This window comes from Vipera berus (genome assembly GCF_964194415.1).
Source record: "Vipera berus genome assembly, chromosome: 1".
In the NCBI taxonomy this organism is placed as follows: Eukaryota; Metazoa; Chordata; class Lepidosauria; order Squamata; family Viperidae; genus Vipera; species Vipera berus.
In genome coordinates, this window is record NC_138202.1 from 322,494,572 (window position 1) to 322,518,778 (window position 24,207).

Genomic DNA, 24,207 nt, shown 5'->3' on the forward strand with positions numbered 1-24,207 from the left:
ACGTTCACGCCCCTCTCCTAACACGTTTGCGAGGCAAAATATATAATTCGAAAACTAAATAGCGTCCGGTACGCATTTGCGGAGGTGAGAATTCAACTACAAGGTGGAGAGCGGAAAACCGAGAGAATGTCGCGATAAAAACTGAAGAATTGCAAGATGGAACTCGTAGTTTCTTAGCACTGCTACGTAGAAGCCTGGTCTACTCAGATGAAAAAGTGGTATTTTGAAAGTAGAATAAAATAGTTTTGCGCGTTTAGAACGAGAAAGAAGGATATCGATCACTTAACACAGCTATCAAGTGAGAAATTAAATAATTTTCATTTTTTATTATAGGGTATTTATGTTTGGGGCTGCATTCATCAGGAGTGAAAGGGCTATTTTAATTTTTTGAATTCCAAAAAATTCAAACCTCTTTTGTCTGGTGTCTGGAAATTCCAGATCTTCGGCCAATATTTGCATTCATTCAGTCATATGATCATGGAGGAGAAAATTAAGAAAAAATAAATAAATAAATAATAATAATAATAATTAATAATAATAATAATAATAATAATAATAATAATAATAATAATAAGAAGAAGAAGAAGAAGAAGAAGAAGAAGAAGAAGAAGTTGGAAGGGACCTTGGAGGTCATCTAGTCCAACCCCCTGCTCAGGCAGGAAACCTTATACCATTTCAGGCAAGTGGCTGTACAGTCTCTTCTTAAAAACCTCCAGTGTTGGAGCATTCACCACCTCTGGAGGCAGGTTGTTCCACTGGTTAATTGTTCTAACTGTCAGGAAGTTTCTCCTTAGTTCTAGGTTGCTTCTCTCCTTGACTAGTTTCCATCCGTTGCTTCTTGTCCTGCTTTCAGGTGCTTTGGAGAATAGCTTGACTCCCTCTTCTTTGTGGTAGCCCCTGAGATATTGGAACACTGCTATCGTGTCACCCCTCGCCCTTCTCTTCATTAAACTACACATACCCAATTCCAGCAACCGTTCCCTATATGTTTTGGCCTCCAGCCCCCTAATCATCTTTGTTGCTCTTCTCTGTACCCTTTCTAGAGTCTCGACATGATGTGATGATGATGTTGATGAAGAGGATATATTAAGTCTGTATCAACTCTTAACTATATAGATGGATTTTCTCCAGGATATAAATAAATAAAATGAGTATACTTTATGATAAAATGAACGTCTGGCCCAAACAGTAGTCAAAGTGTCTTGATCACAAGTCTGTTTTAAATATAGTATGTAGAAATTTGGATTTAACTCACTAAATTCACCTGTCATTTTTGTTTATTGCTTCTCTAGATGATTCCATTACTAGTCATATGAGCAAAGTACAAATCCAGTAAAAATATAAAACAATCATGCAAAACTAAAACAACAAAAACAAATAAAGATAGCATTTGCTGCTTTTTTAGTCTCTTATGTTCCAGAAATTAAAAGGTTAAATTCACAGTCACAACAGATATAGCACTGTCAGAGCTGACAAGCCAGGCTGCAGAGTTAAAGATGGAAATTGGTTTTGTACAAAGCTTCAGAGACAGATTAAAACAATTTTCTCTAAAATAATTAATTAGCAACTATTTTAAAATACTGTAGCAAGTGAATATGTATGTGGTTTTTCTGCTAGATTCTTTAGGAAATATATTGAATTGGAAAATAGAATTGATGTGCTTTTTTTGCTGAACCTGACTGAAATCTTACTTGTGAGCCACAATACTGGATATATCTGTTTATCTGCTTTTTAAATATTTTTTTTCTTTTGGTGCTTTTGAGTCAGTATAGACTCTTGATGATTGCTTGGACAAGTCCTACAGTTTTCTTGACAAGATTTTGGAAGTTAATTTGCCATTGTTCCTTCTTAGGGCTGAGAGATCATGATTGGCCCACGGTTACCCAGCTGGCTTGATGCCTAAACCAGGACTAGAATCAGAGTCTCCCAGTTTCTAGCCTTATGTCTGTATGTCACTGGATATATGAAATCTCTCCCAAAACTACTTCAGATCTCTTAAAAATGATTGCCTATTTCTATTCATTTGTGTGTTTGTGTATGTGTGTGTTATACAAATGGAATGCAGAAGATAATGATCTTTTTAAAATTCTCCTTGCTGCATAGTAACAGAGATAATGACCTTTCGCATAAATTAATGTACCTTGAAGAACTGCATTTGCTTTTTCAAGAACTTGTTGTAACATGTAGAAAATTGCTTGTGTTAACCACTCAGCAAATGATTTAAAAAGCAATTCAGTGCTGTATTGGCTTGTGGTCTATTACGTATGAGCAGCTGAAACTAAAAATAGTTTTATTGACCAGCATCTTTATTGTGTCATTTTAGATTTTAAAATGTGATACAGAATTTGTGCAGATTTTCTATCTCCTATATAATTAACATTCTCATCTAGTTCATTCCAAAAGGAGTCTCACCAGATTGTTCTTAATCTAAGAAGATCATACATGTACTTGTTCATGCTGATTTTTTCCCCATATATGGATATCTGTCTGTTATGTATTGATGTGAATTGATATGAGCAGTTATAAAGGGGTAACTGCTGTATTCGTTTAAACTCTTAACTGTCTGTCTACAGCAGGGGTGTCAAACTCAATTTCATTGAGGGCCACATCAGCATTGTGGTTGCCCTCGGGGGGCCGGGTGGGTATGGCCAGGGTGGGCACAGCCTACTGGGTGGGTGCAGCTGGAGTGTGTATGGCCTACTGGGTAGGCATGGCCAGCTCTACATCATTGGCATCAAGGGTGCCTATGGGGGCCTGGGCAGGAGTGGGACAGATCTGGGGATCTCTAGCAGAAGGAGGGTCTCTGGGCCAGGGCCAAGGCAGCGGGGACCGTTCCCTCACTGTTTCCAGGATGGCTTCGAGGGCCACATGAAACCACTTTGTGGGCCGGATCTGGCCCCCGGGCCTTGTGTTTGACATGTCTGGTCTACAGTATTGTAAGTTTGTGTTTTGGGCAGGAAACTAGCTTTAATTTGATTGGCCGCCGCCTATCGGCGGTCCGTATAGATATCAAAGCCGCTGTTACAGCCGCTTCTGTGTTAACCTAATAAATGTTGTTACTTTCACCTTCGCCTCGTCAATGCCCCCAACATCTCAGAACACAACACTTTCAGAGCTCAAAAATTAAACACCTGCAGTAAAATTAAACGGGGCAATCTGCATCTTTGGCAAAAAGTCTATATTGTTGAAAATCCAGTATCCAGAAGTTTCAATTGGTTCAAAATGTGGCAGCCCACATGTTTTGTGCAAACCTAGATTTGCACAAGTATCAGCTCTCTTGAAGGAGCTTTTATTGGCTGCCAATGTACTTCTGGTTCCAATTCAAAGTGATGGTTGTCATCTTCAAAGCCCTACCTGGCTTGGGACCAGGTTATTTACCTGATGCACCAGAGCAGGGATGCAGGGAATGTTATGAGTCCCCTCTCTTAAAGGAGGTCCATCTAGTGAGACAAAGAAGGGCCTTCTCTGTGGTGGCTCCTTCCTTCCTGCAGGATCAATATTGGCCTCCACTGTGACACTCTTGAAAGGCCCTGAAGACATATTCTAATAATGAGCCTGGAGTGTTCTGAGTAATATGGAGTGTTGTGGGGTGGGGTGGGGAGGTTTCCGCATTGGATTTTATCTTTGTAAGCCTCCCAAAGTCACCATGAGCGAGCTAGGTAATTACATAAATTTTCTTAATAAAAAATGTGCTATAGTATCATGCAGATTAATATACAAGATACAGAATTGTCTGCCCCCTTAAGGAACTTATAGACTTAAGAGGATGCAAGTTAATTACATATATGATGGAACTACTGAAAAAACTAGAGCAGACATGTCAAACTCGTGATGTCACATGATGTTGCGCAACATATTGGAACAGTTTTGCCATTGCCAGCAATGGGGTGAGCGCAGCTTCGGCGTGACGCATCTGGCCTGCGGGCCAGCAGTTTGACACCCCTGTACTAGAGCAATAGGCCTCTTCTGGAAATAAATAACATGCTGAAGGCATTAGCAAGCCATGTTTGTCTTGGTGCCAAGAAAATTGCACAATTGTATTTATGTAGTTACCAAAAATAGAGGACTTTTTTACCATCACCTTGACTATTGGTGTTTATTTATTTATTAATAGCATTTCTCACCTGCCCATTCCAAAGAACTCTGGGTAGCAGTATAGTTTGGACAAATTCAAGTTTGTCAGATACTTAGATTTTGTTGTTGTGCTGGTTGTTGGAGGAAACATTACTTCAGCAAGTGTGGTTATGCTTGAGTGCAGACATTTCCTTTAAACCAGCATGTAATGAGGTGAAACCATATGTGAAACCCCAAACCACTTGAATAATGCAATTCAGGAAAATACCTTTATAATGGAAACAACACCTCAAATACAAGATAAGATATTTCTATTACTTATTAATTTGGAATTAATTTTTACTCTGAAAAATGCCTAAGTTTATATTTAAGTATATAGCATAAGCTTTTATTCTTTTCCTCCCTAAGAACAGTGGATGTTAGGAACCTGCCACAGTAAAACTCTTTGGGACTAGAAGTATATTCATTCACCTTGTCCAGTAATGAATTATAACTGAACTTTTAAACATGTTATATCTACAAGGGGGTACAGTCATAATTAAGTTATGCAGCAAAATAGAATCCCAAAACCTATGTAGAGATACTAAACTTTAAGCAAAAGTAGGAAGAAGGATCTTATATTTTGGACTATTCTACATATATTGGTCCTAATGTGTGTTCAGTCCAGTGGGACAAAATATCCTACAATTGAACTAAAGCCAGTTGCTCTTTGTACACCAGTGCTGCCCCTTGAAGGAATGGCACTATCTCTGTGGGAGCAGGTTTATAATTTGGGTCATTTGACTCACAGGTGGAAGTCATGGCAGGAGGGCTTTGGCCCAGTTTCAACTGATGCTTCAATTGTTGGACTGGGAAGACTTGGTTATTCATGTTTTGTAATCATTTGATTTGCAATGAGCTCTGCATAGGACTCCTTTTGATAATCACCTAGAAACAGAAGTTGGTTCAAATTGTTAACTGGGATTTGTTGTTCATCATTTTATACTTATTTTGCATACCTTGTGCAGGTCAGCAATAGGTTTCATGGTGCAAATCTATGTGCTGGTTTGTACTAATAAAATTGAATGCGAGTTTGGCACCAGGATTCCTGCAGGACTTCTTGAGTTCATATGTCTAAGGAGCTCCTCCTTGGAGAAGCTATTCTTGGTCTCCCAATTTTATGAAGGAAAGCTAGGAAGAGCTGCTTTTTCATCATGGTGCTAATTAGATTAGCTCCTTCAATGACAGCCTTTCAGTGAAAATCTACTGGTCCAGCATGCCTTCGGGGACTGTTCAGCATCAGTGATTTTTTTTATCTATTGTAATAGGTATATTACCAATTGCTAGTAGTCAGAAAACGTGATGAAAACTCTGTAATCTTAAAATAATTGGACAGATTTAACCATAGTTTCAACTGGGAAATTGTAAGCATCCCAGACCAAGCCAAGTCCAAAAAAAAAACACTAGAGAATTTTTGGAAGTCTGGCACTCAGACAAATCAGCCACAACAGATACATATAGATAAACATCTGCATACAATTCCAAAGAGATAATCAAAAAGCCAAAAAAAGGAAAACAAAAAACCAAAACACCTCCTCCATCAGCAATCAACAGATAAGTAGAGATTAATACCAAGAATAATACTAGATCAACAATGAAAAAATAAAAAATACCTTAATTAACCAACTCAGGCAAACAAGCTAACAGCAAACAACAGCCCTATCAAGAAACCACCAGGAAAAGTCCCACTAACACTGACAACACAAGTCACTAGTATATACAAAGAGAGCAAATCCCACTCCTTTTGGGTAATGAAACATCTGCAAGAAAACAACCAAGGATCCCACAGTTCAATCCTGAGCTACAAATATTCTGCTCTATCAATAATTGATGTTTATAAGATGTGTATTTTTATTATTAAGAAGTTGTAATACTTTGTTTGAGTGGGATACAAACAGACATTTTAGCATAAATCTTTTGTTATTGTCATTTTCAACAGAATACCATTACAGGTAGTCCTTGACTTATGGCCATAATTGAGTCTGACAACTACAGTTGTAAGTCATGACAGCCATAAAGCAGGTCACCCATATAACTGACCCAGTGTTACAACCTTTTTTGTAGCAGTTGTTAAGTGAATGCCATGAGTGAACTCATTGTTTGCTATGGGGCATTTTTGTGGGAAACTAGAAGAAAATGCTAATTTTTGGCAAAATTATTGTAAATCATAGTAGCCGAGTGCTCAAACTGTGGTCATGTAACTGGGGAGATAGCCATCAGAACTTTAGAACCAGGTCATAAGTACCTTTTTGGGAGGGCTCCATTGTAACTTCAGTTGCTAATCGACTAGTCATAAGTCAAACACTACTTGTATAATAATATGGAATGAAAACTTTGAAAAAGTCATATCAAATAAAACAATATAAATATTTCCTTTTCTAATACTAAACGAATACAACACAGGGAGCTCTGCCCACTAAACCACGATTTTCCTATCTCCAGAACAGCTTGAAAAATGCAAACAATAGCTGCACCCATAGTAAAATAATAATGTATGATTTTTAATATGTCAATTTAAATAACAAAAATCTTCAATCTGAAGATGCCACTTAATCTTGCTTAGTTATATCCCCATCTTCATTACTTACTAAAAAAAATAAAAGTAGCTCTGTTGACCTAGCAGAAAATTTTACACTACAACAATACCTTTTTAAAATGCAATTAAAAGATGAAAGTGAAATTTAAAAAATTAAAAGTTTAATTAGACTAAAATATTAATAAAATTAAAAAACAAGATATTGGTGAGAAAATGGAAGATCTAACCACACATTAATCCTAATACTGGAGAAAGGAAGATTTTTAGGTTATAATCAGTTGTTTTACTGTTTAAACAGCATCTGCCAACAGAACTATCATAAGTTGCCACAGGGGTTACCACAAGGAAGAGGGAGTCAAGCTATTCTCCTAAGCGCCTGAAGGCAGGACAAGAAGCAATGGATGGAAACTAATCAAGGAGAGAAGCAACCTAGAACAAAGGAGAAATTTCCTGACAGTTAGAACAATTAATCAGTGGAACAATCTGCCTCCAGAAGCTGTGAATGCTCTAACACTGGAAATTTTTAAGAAGAGACTGGACAGCCATTTGTCTGAAATGGTACAGGGCAGGGGTGTCAAACTGCCAGCCCGCTGGCAGGATGCATCATCCGGAAGTCACACCCACCCCATTGCTGACAATGGCAAAAACATCCCGATAACTTGTGTGACGTCACGTGACATCACAAGTTTGACATGTCTGGTGTAGGGTTTCCTGCCTGAGTGAGGCGTTGGACTAGATGACCTCCAAGGTCCTTTCCAACTTTGTTATTATTATAGTAACCAATCTGTGCAAAATTAATGAGGAATTCATTAGGGCTGTTCTATATAACCTGGAAATGAGAATCAGGGGCATCCATAGAAAGGAAGTGGTCAAAGAAGTTAAGATGGAGAGTATAGTCACACAATTGAAGTTCCTTTCCTTTTATGTTGGTGTGATTTGTGCAATACATGTTAAAAATGGATGTGGCTTTAATTGCATTCAGTTGTACTCATCATCTTGATTGTTTTGACACACAAACACCTAACTTAAAATGAAGCTTGCTTAAGAAAAATGCTATCCAGACTTCAGTAATTCTTCAGTTCTGGCAATGATGCTGGGCAGTTGTCCTGAAAACAGTTACCATGATCTCTGATTGATGGTATCCTCCGTTTCTTACTTTCCCACTCATACAGGAAAATAAATACCAGTGATTTTTCTTTCTCTCTCTGTATGTGGGGGGTGTCTTTGAAGACATATGATTTTGTTGATGGAGCTTTTATTGTAAGAGTCCCCATCCACTTGAAGCATCTTCTGATAGACTAGAAAGGGAAAGGTGATTTACTTTGTGTCTATTATTTAGTCTAGAAGGAGATATTGGCTGACGTTTGTCAGTTTCATTTGATTAAAAAAATCCTTGTAGCATTCTATGGATAAACCTGTTCAAAGAAAAAAAAGATCCAGTTTTTCATTGGTCTGCTGGGAAGATCAGGCCTGCTTAAAAAAGAACAGGCAGCCCAGTACCAAGATGAAATGGTCAGGAAGGACAGAAATCAGTGAGTGCAGGGGAAATATAGTCCTGCCATATTGCATGGTATTCAGTTGAAATAGAAACCTTTGCCTTAAAGAAATGAAGAACAGCAGGCATAGAGCACTGCTTGGGCCAGCAGAACTAGGAAAGCACTGTTCTTAAGGTAGAATAAGACAAGATAGACCGTTGCCTTTGGCTGGAGACAAGCTGAGGATAATTTGCAGTTAGCTGACTATAACTGGAGCTGAGATAAAATAGGACATATGGATCACTACTCAGAATGATTTTGAAGGGGAAATAATACAGGGAGGAAAAGAACAAGATATCAAATCCTTTCACAATTCACAGAATTGCAGTACTTATTTGATTACTGTACACAGAGACTTGCAGCCTTATGATCAGTGCTCAAAACCCCGTTGGCACATCAGGCTGCTTACAGGGAAAACTGTGGCTTGCCCATTTTTAAAATTGCTTGTCCCTGAAGTCTATGATGAACCAGCAGCTTTTCCACCTCGCTTGTTACCCCTTCAGCATTATTTGAAATTGTAAGCCTACATACAGTACTTAGGTTTATCTGGATGTAACCACATTCAACATGACTGATATTCCCGAATTTGGCCAACAACATTTTCTGGGCCTCTCACTAAAAAAAAAAAGTGCAAAACAACAATGCTGCCTGTTGAAGGCATTGTAAAAAAATATATAAAAATCTTTGACTTCCAAGTGACCTTTCTGAAAAACAAATCTTATTGCTCCAGCCTCGCCTATTTGGCAAAACACATTACATGTGTGTATGTGTGTGTACACACGTACATACACACACACAAACAAAAGGGGGGGGCGATAACAAAAGCACGCCTGGCCGCGCTTCCCTTGAACGGATCGCGATAGCCGGTTCGGAAACGCAGAACAGAACCTACATAGGGGGGGAAAAAGGGGAGGTCTTTATAGTCTGGGCGTGATAAGCGTTCCAAATCTCCACTCGCACGTTGAGGCGCTTCTGAGAAGCTTCTCCTCCAGCCAATCACGACGTGCAAACTTAAAACTCGGCCCTATCTTGAGGAGGGACCTTTACCGGTCGTCCTCCGCGTTGCTTAGATTTGTGTGGGTAAACGTTAGTCGCTGTAGTGTGGTCTGGTCTTTTATCGTGCCGGGGCGTCTCTCTGGCAGGCCTTAACCGATCTTTTCGCTTTTTTTTTTCTTCCTTTCTTTCGCGCGCCGGTTGTGCGCCCTGCACACGCATCCCTTCGCAAAAGCAGCCGCCGCCGCCGCCATGTCTTCCCCGTCCTCTGGGGAACAGTACGAGGAGGAGGAGGACGGCGCGTACGAGAGCCAGGCCAAGCGGCTGAAACCCAGCGCCGCGGCCGAAGAGGGGGAGATCGAGTATGGGGCAGAGGAGGCCGAGAGCCGCCGGGAAAAGGCCGCCCCTCGCGCAGGGGGCTTCTCCGGAGGGGTGAGGAAAGCGGGCGCCTTTTTTTGTTCCCGTCGCTCGCCGGCTGTCCAGCTTACGGGTTTACTCGGGGTCGCCCAATTCAGGGGAGAGCGGGGTGATGTTGGTGTTCGTTGAGGAGCCTGTGGAAGTCCTGGCCCGGGATTTAACGCATCTTTAAAAGGCTAGGTTTGTTTTTTTTTAAGATCCTGATCAGCCGTGCATTGACGGTGGGAAGTCTTTAACTACGGTATATTCCATCTTGATTTTTGAGAATCCGGGTAGGCTTTCTTTCCGAATTCCCCTTGCATATCCTAAGCCAGGGGTCTTCAAACTTGGCCCTTTTATGACTTGTGGACTTCAACTCCCAGAATTCCTCAGCCAGCAAAGCTGGCTGAGGAATTCTGGGAGTTGAAGTCCACAAGTCATAAAAGGGCCAAGTTTGAAGACCCCTGTCCTAAGCCTAAGCGGATTCACAAGCTGAACATCTTTAAATCCTTTACGGTCTCTTGGCGTCCCACAAATTGGGAACTTGCATCGTAACATAAATGTTCACCGTCGCTTTCAAATTGTAGGGAGATGAAAAGCTGTGATTTTTTTTCTTTGTTCTGACAAGGAATCCTGGACTCAGTAGCATATCGTCTTCTGCCAGGTTTGTTTTCCTTCCCTCGTTCATCTCAAGAAGGGAAGAGAGTTGTGAATTGGAAGCCGATAACTCTTGCAGTCTTTTTCCCCTTTGTTGTTGGAGTTGTATTTTCAGTCTTCTAAGTAAGCTTTGTACTACGGTTGTGGGACTCTACTCTTGTGGGATGTAAGAATAACAGATTAGGACAAGAATATATTACAGTCGTTTGGAGTTCTTCATCTTTTCCTGCAATTATTGTACAGAGAATATATTTATTTTGTCGGTATATACACGTCATACTTATAAATAAAGCAGTGATAATAGTGCTTACAGCAGAGCCATTCAAGTCAGTGGCTCAGATGAGCTACAACTGTGCCTATACTGAACACTTCAACTTCAAAATGCATTATATTATATCCATACTGTTTTGGCTATAAAGTATGGGAAGTGCTGTGATCCCAGAAACAGACAGCTCTGCATATTTGACCTTGGAAATAATACCTGAAGTAATTGGGATCATGTTAGAATTCTGCAGGTCAGGCTGGCTGTTTCAGATTTCAAATTAGACATTTCAACTGCAAAATATTTTACAATTTTATTTAAAAGCCTTGGTCTGCAGTAGGTTTGTTCTGTTCATCATTCTGCCATATGGCTTGCTTATTCATGGGTTACTGATTGAACTACAATTAGCTAGAATTCTCACAACCTGGTCGTTATTATGTTGTTGAGACTACAGATTTTATCACTTTTCATTTTTACAGTTTTTAACTCAGCAGAAAGGGGCTTGAAATTTTGTTCATCAACTAGAGTTAACTACTCAAAAACAAAATAAAACAGGTCATAATTTGGTATTTTGGAGGGGAGTCAGCAAGAGAAAGAGCTAGTTGAAAAGGATCCAGATCCATCCTAGGGCTGTTGAAGAAGATTCTGAAAAAATCCTTCCAGTGCATTGCTATGGCAAAAGCAGCTGAACAGTTTGATTAAAATGTTCCTCCCTCCCCTTGTCCTGGGATCCAGAGCTGAACATTCAGTTTATCTCATACTCCCAGTACTCACATTTATAGGTGCAAAACAAGGAAAGAGGGGACATGCATATGCAACATGTTACATTATAATTCAGAAGGAAATACAGCATGGCCACTGCTAGTACAGGTTCTGGAAAGAATTCAGGAACTGCTTTATCTCTTGTCAGTTTGTTTATGGGAAACATTAGCAAGAATAATAAGCCATTCTAAGGAGAAATTCTCAGAAATTGAGGATTGTTGTTGTTAGTTACGAAGTCGTGTCCAACCCATCGAGACCCCATGGACAACGTTCCTGCAGGCCTTCCTGTCCTCTACCATCTTCTGGAGTCCATTTAAGCTCACGCCTACTGCTTCAGTGACTCCATCCAGCCACCTCATTCTCTGTCGTCCCTTTCTTCTCTTGCCCTCAATCTTTCCCCGCATTAGGCTCTTCTCCAGTGAGTCCTTCCTTCTCATTAGGTGGCCAAAGTATTTGAGTTTTAGCTTCAGGATCTGGCCTTCTAAAGAGCAGTCAGGGTTGATCTCCTCTAGGACTGAGCGGTTTGATCACCTTGCAGTCCAGGGGACTCGCAGGAGTCTTCTCCAGCACCATAGTTCAAAGGCTTCAATTCTTTGGCGCTCAGCCTTTCTTATGGTCCAGCTTTCACAACTGGGAAAACCATAGCCTTGACTATATGCACTTTTGTTGGCAGGGTGACATCTCTGCTTTTTAGTATGCTGTCTAGATTTGCCATAGCTTTCCTCCCCAGGAGCAAGCTTCTTTTAATTTCTTGGCTGCAGTCCCCATCTGCAGTGATCTTGGAGCCCAAGAAAACTGAGGATAGGTAGGGAATTAATTTTAATGCTTCACTGTCAGAAATGGCCCTCTTATTGGGATATGTACACTAGCCTGAATCATAGAATGCCAGGGTACAGTATTTGTATATTATCAAGCAATAATTGAATAGGACAAATCACTAGATACGTTTCAAACATGTACAGTATTGTTGTAGTGAAGAAACTGCAGGAAAGGAGTACAAATATATGTTAGCTGCATAATTCCACACATAAGCTATCTTGCCCATCTTGCAGGTACAGTATAATTAGACAAGTATTTATAATAAGAAGAGCAATGTCTGAAAGCATAAGTCTGTTGATGTAAATTTATTTCTTACATACATAAAATTGTTTCATGGTGTAGTTTAGTTGATAGTAATGAAATATATAAATAATTCAAACAATTTTAATTCAAAAATTATTTGAAAATTAAAATTAATATGGCTTATCTACAAATAAGCATTATTTCCATTCACTTGTTTTGTTGAGCAAATGCAGCTAATAAAATAGATCTATCCATAGTTTAGTTAGTACATTATCTGAACTAACATTTCTAGTTTCAGAGAACAAATCTCAAAACTAATTCAATATTTCTTGGCTTGAAATATTGTATATATTTTAAACAAATATAATTTCCCCCACATTTAGATTTTAAAGAATAAAAATGTACTGAAAACTATTTTCTTAAGAGTTGTATCCATAAATAGTTCTGTTCTAAAGACAGTTATCTGCTAATTCATTTTTTCATTTTTCATTTAATATATATGAATACTTTGATTAAACTTCTGATAACATCTTAATTATTAATTTTATAAATGCATTGTTTCATAAAAGTGGAAAACATTCAGTGACAATCAGATCACCCATTTTATTTTTGGTGATGGACCTTCAGGCAGTAATAAATTAAGTTAATATGATGCTATTGTAAACATATTATTTTACAGATTACCTCTTTGAATAAGAAATGCAGAGAATTGTTCGTCTTTGAATGGCTCCAGTTGTCTGCTTAGAGTCTGGCTGTATTCTGGCAATTAGAGTGTATTAATTTCCTGTGTCTTTCACAACTTTGTTGTTCTTCTCTCCAAGTTATATTAAAACAATCTATAATTGTAATCACTAAACTGGAAAAGTTATATAACCTAAAGTTTGTTGGAATGTAAAATTGTGGTTTAAAATTGATTTTCATATCATAGTCCCTTCCCTTCCTTTCCCTTCCCTTCTTTCTTTTTAATGTTCAGAAGGACATTTAGAATTGCCATTACTTGTGAAAAAGCCAAGTCTAAAAGTATCCAACGTTCAAGCTAGAGCTAGAAAAAAATGTACTGTTATAACAAGTAAATTTAGACAAAATGTTTTATATTTAGGTTATAAGTAGATGAGGTTAAACATGAAAGTAGTTTGTAACTTCATAGGTCACAATATTACATTTGTTATAGTAAGATTTAAAAAGAAACTTAAAATGCTTTTATTAGGATGCAGGAGGCAGTCATCACAAAGTTTCCGTTTCTCCTGTGGTCCATGTTCGTGGTCTTTGTGAGTCCGTTGTGGAAGCAGACCTTGTGGAAGCTCTTGAAAAATTTGGGACTATATGGTAGGTTTAATGATTTTTTAAAAAAAGTTATAAAGGGGAACTGCATTTTGCTGTGGCTGAATTTATATAAAAGGCTAAAACAATTTTTATGGCTTGTTGAAATGATCTAATTTCATAGCTCAAGCTGTTAAAAATAGTTCATCACATTATGGCATAATATTATGCACAAACCAGCCAATAGAATTTCATTACATTTGAATGATGAAGCTATGATCAATGATTTCTAAAGAATCCAAAATCAAGGCATGTTTGGATATAATGTAAAACTGTAGAGCTTGCAACCTTAATGAATTATTTTTCTAAATTGAATAAAGAACAAGATGCTTAGGGGAATTCTTCATAATCTGAGTATTGAGCCAGTGTGATTCATATCCACTGATCCTTGCTCCTAGACATACGCAGATTTTGTCAGATTAGTGAAAAATATTCCATGACAAGCTGTGTGAAATAATTTAGACATGTTTTATATGTATTCTTTTTTATAAATATGTTTCATAGCAGCTAATTTGAAATAAGAACATACGAAATTGTTCATGATCAAAATTTTAATAGGCTATTTATAGTTATTTAAAAGATATAATTTTAATTTGATAGTTTGCATTATACTCGACTTTTAAGAAATTAAATTGCCTTTTTTGTGCATATGGCAGTAAGAATTGTATATTAAGTTATATAAATTTTGCTTTAGCTTAATTGCTAAATTAAATTATAATAACTAATTAGTTGTTTTGTTGCTTTTTTCTTGTAGTTATGTGATGATGATGCCATTTAAACGTCAAGCTTTGGTAGAATTTGAGGATATTGAAAGTGCCAAAAAGTGTGTTACTTTTGCAGCAGATGAGGCAGTATACATAGCAGGACAGCAAGCATTTTTCAATTACTCTACAAGCAAAAGAATAACTCGTCCAGGAAACACTGATGACCCATCTGGTGGAAACAAAGTTCTGCTGTTATCAATTCAGAATCCTTTATATCCAATTACTGTGGTATGTCTGCTTTACAGCGTAAATCTCAATTACCTTGGTGCTTTGTATTGTCCTATGCTCTGCTTGCTTGTGGCAAGCTTGCGCCTCCCTGCCTACTTTTTACATTGGCAGGATCTCAGAGTGTTCCTTCTGGTTTATAATGAATGTGAAAACATCCTCATATATACGTATGTGTTCTTTTTAGTATATTTTGTTCTGTAAAACTGGGAAAATATGGTCTCATTTATGCCGCAGCAATATTACTTTGGTTGTAGAAAATAATTTGGCTGAACTATAAAATTAGCGATTAATCCTTTTTTTGCCTGTTACAGTTTTTGCAAGCCACTTAAGCAACCTATAGCTCATGGGAAAAGAGATAGTGATGAAATAGTTTCCTGTTTAAGGGCGTCTCGTAATATATTATTTATTAGAGTTCTCAGTATCTTATGCTTTTCTTTATTCAGATTTCATTTCCTGTTTTTGTTAGTTACTTTTGTAATTTTAGTAGTCTTAATGAATCTCAATGGTTTTAAGTTTCTGTAAGTAAACATACTATTTTCTACCAAAGTCAAAGCTAAATGATTTCAAAGTAAATATTTAATATACATTTAGAATGGAAAGCTGTTTTTCCTTTTGTCTTATTTTCCTTCTCATGGAAGTGAACGTATGTGACTCAGAATTGAACTGTGGAATCTTTGATGTTTTCTGAACCTGGTTGTTTACTGGCAGACATTTCATTACCCAACTAGATAACATCATCAATGCGTTGATGTTACCTAGTCAGGTAATGAAATTTCTGCATGCAAACAACCAAGCTCAGAGAGCACTGAGGAGTCCTTCTCATTACTGGATTCATTATTATGATTGAAACAGTATATAAGTTCCATACGTTAATAAATAACTGCATTTCTATATAGGAAGAATGTGGATGAAAAACTACCTATATTTATTATGTAATCCCATTTTAACATTATTTAAAATGAATAACTGAACCATAGATTTCTTGTGCACAGTGAAGGATACAATTTCATTATGTGAAGTGAAGACAGTTGTGGAAAGATTTCAGGAGAGCTAGAACACTGCTTGGATGCAGAGTTCTGTTGAATTTGAGTTGAATTCAGTTCTCATGACATTATGTATAAATATATATACTTTTAACTTATTGCCACTTAAATCTTGTAACTTTTCCAAGGACGGTCCTGTAATCTCTTTGTTTCCATAATCCAGGCCAAAACAAGGTCCCAATGGTGTGTATCATACTGGAGGTGATTAATGGACTGGGATAAGACCCCACCTCTTCCTCATATGCATTTTGTTCCCTTCTTTGCCATCTTTGTTATTTTTAAGTCAATTTTAATGTTAATATTATTTTAACTTTTTAAAATTTTATTTTGTGGTTTTGTTTGGTTATAAGGTGTCGCCTCTAGGTGAGATTCGCAGCATATAAAATAAGTAAATAAATAAATAGTGAAAAAGTTATAATAGATTAGTTCAACATTTTTCAGCATAATTTGGACAGGAAATAATTATTTTCCCTTCATTTTGTTCTGTTCTATTTTATAAATGGTACAACTATTGGGCATACTAACTTTGCAAACTTACCAGTGCAGCATGTAAAATATTTGAAGTATGTATAGTGAAAGTGAATTTAAACTTTCTTTTCTGAATTGCATTACAGTATTTTGACTTTTTTTTGTCAGAATGGCTTTTTAATAGTTGTATATATTTTTATTTGTTAACATTTTGAATAATCTTGTAAGATAAAACAGCTGCTCTGTTTTGTAGGATGTCTTGTACACAGTATGCAATCCTGTTGGGAAAGTACAACGTATTGTCATATTCAAGAGAAATGGAATACAAGCCATGGTTGAATATCCTTTTATTACTCTTCTAATAGAAGAAGATATACGTAGCTCAGGATTGAACTGTGGAGTCCTTAGTGCTCTCTGAGCCTGGCAGTTCTATTGCAGACATTTTTGTTATCCAATTTTATTACTGCATTGTTATGCTATAGCACAGGAACTTACCAGAAAGCTTATTTACTTGTTCGTTTATTCTGCATTTATATTTATGTAACCACTGAATTAGAACAACTCGCAGTACAGACAAATAAAACCAAAACGTAAAATCCAAAGATTAAACAAAATAAAACAGTGCCAGCTGCAATGTAAATAACAGCCCAAAGGTGTTTTTCCAAAAGACAACAGGACTTTCTTGATATTTTCTCTGAACTGAACTGAACTGAACTGAAGCTTCTTGGTTAAAAAGTGAAATGTGTTCAAAGAAAAACAACCAAGAAAATATAGTTGCCTTTTGGAAAAGCACCTTTGGGACAACCATGACCTGGATGAATGAATCTCTGTAGACATACATAACAACCATAAATTATTCCTTAAATGCTCTGTAGAACAATTTTATTCTGACATCTATCGGCAGTGAGATTGAGATGGATGCAAACTGAGCCTTTGTAGGCCTGAATAAGTAGAGCTAGCCTTGCAGCTTATGAAAAAAATAATGCATAAAATTACCCTTAGAAGAATGATTATGACTTTCCTCACATTTGTCTCCAAGAATTGTATTTAAATAAATCAGAAACAAAGAATGCCTTAAGTATAAAATAGAAAAGAGAGGACTTCAGGAATACAGGGCTTGATTAGATTTTTTTTGGCAATCTTCTAATCAAAGTTAAATACAAAAGACATACATTTAAGGAGTTATGAATTCTGAAATGCAAAGCACTGAATATAGCTCTTAGTTTGTTCACAAAGAAAACCACCCCAGACTGTCTCCTTTAGCAATATAATGTAGGCTGAATGTCATTTCATTCTTGGTATTGATAACAACTGAGACTATTTAATCCTGGCAATCAACAAGAAATCTACCAGCAAATCTGGATTTACTGTTGTCAGTACCTCAGTTAATGGGATTCTGAGTGACTTCTGGCACAGCTACAGAGTTCTTTTCTAAAATATTTTGTCTTGTAATTGCTTTGTTTTAAAGACTAACTAAAGATCCTTAACATGTCTTATGTTTGAATCAGTTCTTTGTGCTCAGAAAGCAAAAGCTGCACTCAATGGAGCGGATATATATGCAGGATGCTGTACATTAAAAATTGAATATGCAAGGGTAAAGTTCATATCTTCTTAAGCCTCTCTATTTTCTAGCAGAAAAAGCAATTATTAAAATTCACTGTTTTGCTTGTATTTTAACAGCCAACTCGACTTAATGTTATTCGAAATGACAATGATAGTTGGGATTATACTAAGCCATATCTGGGCAGACGAGGTAAGTGTTTGGGTAATTGTATCTACCATATACATATATATATATATATATAAACACATATGCAGACAGTTTCTTTAATGCAGTAGTCACTTCAAGCCAAACATTGCTGGTGGAACTTTTGTTAAAGCTTTGTAATCCTGGAAAAGAATAACTTTCAACCTTAGTGGCCCCTGGTGGTATACTGAATTGTTTAGGCCAAGAAGGAACCCATACATGCAAGCATGTTTTCAGTTCAAGGATTTGCATTTCTCCAAGCAGCTCTCACTCTTTGGAGGAGAGGACACTGATGCAGACTTTTCCTTACAAACTACAAACTTGCACACTGCTTCTCCATGGAAAGGAATTTTCCCATATGGTGGACAAGGCATTAAGAAGGATAGAGGACTCCAGCAGGCTGACTCTACACTTCATCATGCACCACATCGGCATCATCAAATGGCCCTCTGAAAAATCTCAGACTTGCAATTCACCTTGACTGCATACTGCATGCACCATCACCACAAGCATGTCAAGAAGGATACTTACAGTACTTCCGATTTCATGTCATGAATATCATGGTAGACTGTACCCATTATAATCAGCTTGCATATGGTTCCAGTCTTATATCCCTAGAACAAAGCAGTACAGTATGGAAGATTCCAAGTCTTGTTTATCTCCTGTACATTGTGGTAATTGTTTTGGTTGTATGTAAGATAGGTTTTCCAATGTAAATGTTGTCTAAAGGATCATAATTGCTTAAAAATAAATTGAAATTTTGCAGCAACCTGTCAGGCAAGTTCCTCAGGTTTCACTACATTACCTTAAGTATATTTCATTCTTTTTTTTAACTGCAAAGCATAGCAGGTACATTGTTTGCATCAGTAAAAAAAAAGCTGCATGAAAGTGTAAAAAAAATCTTATTCTGTACTTCTCTGTAATTTCTAATGCCATGTATAATTTGCTGTATATACTTCTTGAAAATTTAGGCATTAATAGCAGGAAGTTGGGAAACTTATCAAGGTAGAGTATTTAGCAAATTTTGAACATGAATCAAGATTTGACTTTTTAATAATTACCACAGGGTTGGATTTTTTAGGTATTTTGACTGTGAAAATGTACTATTAATATTAGATCTTGGCTTTAAGTTTTATCTAAAAGTTGCATTTTATAGATAGTACTTTGATTGTGAAATGTACTACAGTATTAAAATGTAGGCTTTGGAATGAAGAATTAAGTATTTGTAAAAAGTTAATAAGGGGGCTATGCTATTGGTTAGCAGATTATTCAACCACAATGCTATGGTAAAACTTAAACTCTGTTTCAAATTGCCAGATAACATAACTATTTAAGATATTAAGTTCACGCATTCAATTCAGATTCTTTTTAGGGACTGTGGCCTGTCCTGGTAAATGAAACTGTGAGAAATAAGAAATCTTTCCTTGAAGGAAAATAACAGATGTATCAAAAAATTGATGTTTAGTGTGGCATTTGAGTTTTCTTTGAATAGCAAGGTCTGCTTCTTATTTTTAATTTCATCATTTCAATTCTCAAATGTGGATTTGCTTATGTAGCAGTGAGATATATTTGAATATGTGCAGTTTGTTGTTTAAAAATTAATTCAGGTGATTCCTATTTCCAGACAGGAAGAAGTAGTATTAATATTACCATAGCTAATTCTCAGTTTGCAACCATTTGTTCAATGACTGTTTAAAATTAAGATGATACTGGAAAAAATGGATGCCAATGCTCAAAATTATGGTTGTTGCAGCATCCCCATAGTCATGTGACCAAAATTAGGGTGCTTGGCAGCCCACCCACACTTATGACTGTAGCCCTGTTGCAACTCCCCTACCCACCTGTCTCCCCATCATTTATGCTCTTTTGGCTGTTCTATGCAGTTGTACCTCACATCAAAGGTGATACTGGGGCAAGAATGGGGTTTCTGCCATTCTCCAAATAATGTATTCATTCTTGTGAGACCTAGGGTAGATTTCCAAAGGATTGTGAGAATGGAGCGTATGCCCTTGGGGAGAAGGCCTGGAACTGCTAGCATCAGCCTTGCACACAGTACAGTTAGGGCGTGTGCCTCGTTAGGAGTAAAATGGCGAAGATTAGCTGGGCATGGCAGAACCTGTGAAGCACAGGGGTATGCAGGCAACTGGAACTTTGCACAATGATGGTGGGCTGGCTGGCCACAGAGTAGGGCTTGAGGCAACATTTCTTGGTTGCAGCTGTGTGCTGGGTTGACGTAGAGGCCTGGAGTCAATGGTATCTGGCTGAGGCCTCCGCTTTAGTTTCATCCCTGTTGCTGATGCTTCCAAGTTGCACTGTCCAGTGTAGCTCAAAGAGTATAGATGGAGAGAGTGGGTGAGAGAAGTTGCAATGCCCCTGTTGTCATAAGTGCTGCTAGAGCGCCTAAGGCTTCCTGGGGCATAGTAGCTTTGTGTCATGCTGCTGGGACAGGTTGAGACTTCTAGGAACAACTGCAGTTTTGCACCACATTGCAGCACCCCAACATTTGTGTGGCTTGTGCCAGGCCTCCCCTACCCCACTCCTTACCTTGGACTCTCTCTGCTTCACCTATGTTTCTCAGTTAACAACAGCAATTGGGAATGTGGGGTTGCTGAGAGATGCAGTTACATGATGTCTTGCTTTATGAGTGCATTGCTTAGTAATGAATTTCATTACTAAGTTCCAATTGTTAATCACAGGTTGAAGACTGTATGTAGCATTACTTTCAAATTGTAATGGGAAAACCTGCACCGTATTTTCTATAGACAATTATAGCTTTTTATTCTTATAATTAAGAGTTAATAAAAGCTACTGCCTATATCAATTTTAATGAATCATCAGAGAACATAATGCAGGGGTGTCAAACACACAACGTCACATTTTGTGTCACGACGTATTGCGACTTTTTTTCCATTGCTGGCAATGGGGTAGGCACGGTTTTGGCATGACACATCCGGCCCATGGGCCGGCAGTTTGACATCCTTGACATAATGTGAGCAATAAACCAATTGCCAGTGAATGGGCAACTTCCTCAGTATGGAAAATCACTCATTTATTTTGGACAGTGCTCATCAGTACAATGAGGCAGTTTCTTAATATTATCTTAGGAGAAGGGTGATGAAAGTGTCTCAGGAACAGGTTACTTTTTGTGCCTCTCCTCTTCTCAGCCAGTGCTTTTGGCTGTATTAATTACTATTTATGTTTTGTTACGTTGATATCTTGACCTTATTTCAGAAATACTTAAGAAATCTTATAATTCTCTGGCACAGTTGGCTAATCTTGTCTAGGCTTTGAAGCTAAGCAGCTTGGTGGGTTTAGTACTGTGATAGGGATCTGTCAGTTTAGACCAGGCTGCAAATCTGAACAAAAAAAACCCCAAAATGTTAACAAGAAAGCTACATGTTCTTGGGCATGAAATCACCAGAAATCAAGTACACTTGAGTTTTTTTGTTTTTTACATTGAGCAGATAATTTTGAATATTTGAACTGGTTTGGCTTTCCTTTTTTCATCGAGAGTATTGTGTTACAGCATTACATTGAGGAACCTAATGTAAATGTGCTAGCTGAAAACTTGTCAGTTGTATTGAATATAGATCCTGTTATCTATATTGATACAACTGCAATGCATACTTTATAGTTACATAGAAATATGTACAAGACAAATAAAACGTACCTGTGGGTGGCATTTTCCTCTCTATTGTTTTTAGTTAAAGTCTATATGGCTATCAAGAGTCGTAGCTTTATTTTTTTTAACTGAGAATATTTTCATATTTCCTTTTCAGTTGTTGGTTAAAAATTATTTTTAATTCTCTAAATGATTTTTTGCATAGTTGTAGCATGAACATAAAATCTGGTGGATGTTTTATAAGAATTGTGATTTTTATTGCTATGTTTTATGAGTCGTAGAGTTGGAAATGATCTTAGAAGTGCTCGATACAGAATCCACCGCAGCATTTCTGAGGGATGATCATTTTTAAAAATTATATATACAAGAAGATTATTGGTGGTGGATGCAATTACGCCTAAGCCAAATAAAAATATATCTAAAATAAGGGAAAAAGTAATTGCCGTGCTCTGTACAATGATAACATTTATAATCTTTTTTTAAACCTGTTTACCAATATATTCTGTAGCCAGTTTAGCCCATTCTTTTCAGTTAAGGTCTTACGTTTTGATGTACTTTCTTTAATTGAATCTTTCAGTTTGCCCTATTTGATATCCCTGAGAATAATTAATTGTATTATATACAACATTCACATGTCTTGATTCTTTACTAGATTTCTTATAGTGGTCATGAACAATTTATTTGTGCTTTCAAGTCATTGTTAACTTGTGGCAATTTCCTAGTTCCTGCAATTTTCTTGACAAGGTTTTTTGGAACTGGTTTGCCATTAGCTGCTTCCTAAGGCTGAGAGAGTGACTGGCCCACGGTCATCCATCTGGCTTTGTATCTTAAGGTGGGACTAGAACTCATGGTTCTCATGGTTTGTGGCCTAATGCCGTAACCACCGGCTCTCTGATATCAGTATCTCAATATCAGTTAAATATTAAACTGGATATTATTAGCAGGCATTTTTCCTTATTTCATACTTATTCATCTTTTACCAAAATAAGTGAAAGTAATATACATGTAAAAGGTTTATAGTTGATATACAAAAATATTCTTCCTCACTTTTGTTTTGAGGACTTTTATCTAATGTTTTCATTTTCAACAAGTTGCCCTAACAAAATTGTGGACCTTGGAAACAAACTTTTAATTTTTTATTATCAAAGCTGAGCTTTCAACCCCTACTGATTTTAGTAGAATAAGTATCAACCCATAGATATTTTTCCCTTGAAATAAACACTACCTTTGCCGGATGTTTCTTATTTCTCACAGCTTAACAATCAATTAAATATTGACACTTCAAATTATGTAATAAAACAATCAGCAAACATTAATGATAAATGCCATTGCAGTAGATGTTGACCGATTGCTGCTTTCATCCAGTAGTGTTGACCCCTTGGTTAACTTTATATTCTTGTATAAATGAAATTTGCTGAAAACTTCTCATTGTTAAAAGTTCAATTTTTATTGGCACTATAATATAGATTGTATAATAATAGTGTAGTGATGTATAGTTTTCTCAGCACTTTCCCATTAATAGCTGTTGATGTATGTTAAAAAATTATGATCCTCTCTGTTAACTGATTATGAAACCGTGTAATACAGGTTGTTGTTGGATTATGCTGAAACTTCTTGAAAAGAAGCCCTCTTTGAAAATATGTTGCTGTTGAAGCTAATAGTGTGATTCAGGTACTGTCCTTCGAAAGTACTGCATTTACAGCTTGATTTTTACAAGAGTAATTGTAGTGTTAAGACACCTGTACAGTTTTCTTAGGTTTAAAATGTCAAATCTTTCTGGATGTGATTTTAATAACAACAATATTTCTGGTGTCCTAACAATAATTCTGGTGTATTTTTGTATTAGAACAAGTCAGTCTAAATGACTATCTGACCAAAATACTCAAATGTAGAACCTTAAAAATATCTGGTTAACCATACTGTTGGAAATATAATATTTGACTGGTGGACATGTGATCAGATCTAGCAGAGTTGCTGTTAAGATTTAATCAACACATATATTGTTTTAATTGATAAAATCCCAATATTTTGAGAGGGTTTTTTATTTTAAAAAACCAATGCTCTCTTATTCTTTAGATAGAGGGAAAGGCCGACAGAGGCAAGCTATTTTGGGAGAACATCCCTCATCATTTAGACATGATGGCTATGGTAAGTTCCTTTTTTATAAATTTCATAAAAATTATTCATAAATCTCTAGGGATTTATATTGAAAGCACATGAAAAAAATTGTTCTCACTGCTACATAGAAGGGATAATCTTTATTTTTAGGTTAAAGCAGCTGTTCAGTTTGTTACAGTTCCCTGCCTTATGTTTTTATCTATAAATTACAGGTAATCCTCGAGTTACAAGCGCTCATTTAACACTCGTTTGAAGTTACACGCTAAGCGCCCCCTACTGCTTACGAGCAAGTCCTGAAATTATGAATATTGCAGCACCATGGCAATTGTTCACCCTTACGAGTGACTTCAGTGGCAGTGCAATATTCACCCTGGTTATTCCCTCCCTCCCCACTCCCACCCGGGCCTCCCTAGCACTAAGCCTTCAATACTCACCTTGCAAAGATCGAAGTCCTTTGCTTTCTTGGCTGCTCCAGGCCTTCGGTGCATTCACAGAGAATGGAAGCCTAAAGTAATGCAAGATCACACGAGATCAGTGGGGCGAGATCACACACTACTGATCTCACATAATCTCATGGTACT

The 24,207-nt window shown here is 37.1% G+C and overlaps 1 protein-coding gene across 5 annotated transcripts in view; it reads left to right on the top strand.

The window, feature by feature from the left end:
- The first annotated feature begins 58 nt into the window (after positions 1 to 58).
- Positions 59 to 24,207, top strand: part of HNRNPLL (heterogeneous nuclear ribonucleoprotein L like) — a 40,784-nt gene continuing 16,635 nt past the window's right edge. For 3 of the 5 annotated variants that reach the window (XM_081312566.1, XM_081312565.1, XM_081312569.1), the window contains exons 1-7: positions 9,270 to 9,609; positions 13,524 to 13,642; positions 14,391 to 14,628; positions 16,393 to 16,478; positions 17,637 to 17,733; positions 17,820 to 17,892; positions 23,585 to 23,656. In XM_081312566.1, the coding sequence (XP_081168692.1) occupies positions 9,430 to 9,609; positions 13,524 to 13,642; positions 14,391 to 14,628; positions 16,393 to 16,478; positions 17,637 to 17,733; positions 17,820 to 17,892; positions 23,585 to 23,656 (865 nt within the window). In that variant the 5' untranslated portion in view covers positions 9,270 to 9,429. The other 2 variants (XM_081312567.1, XM_081312568.1) reach the window with 2 other exon arrangements.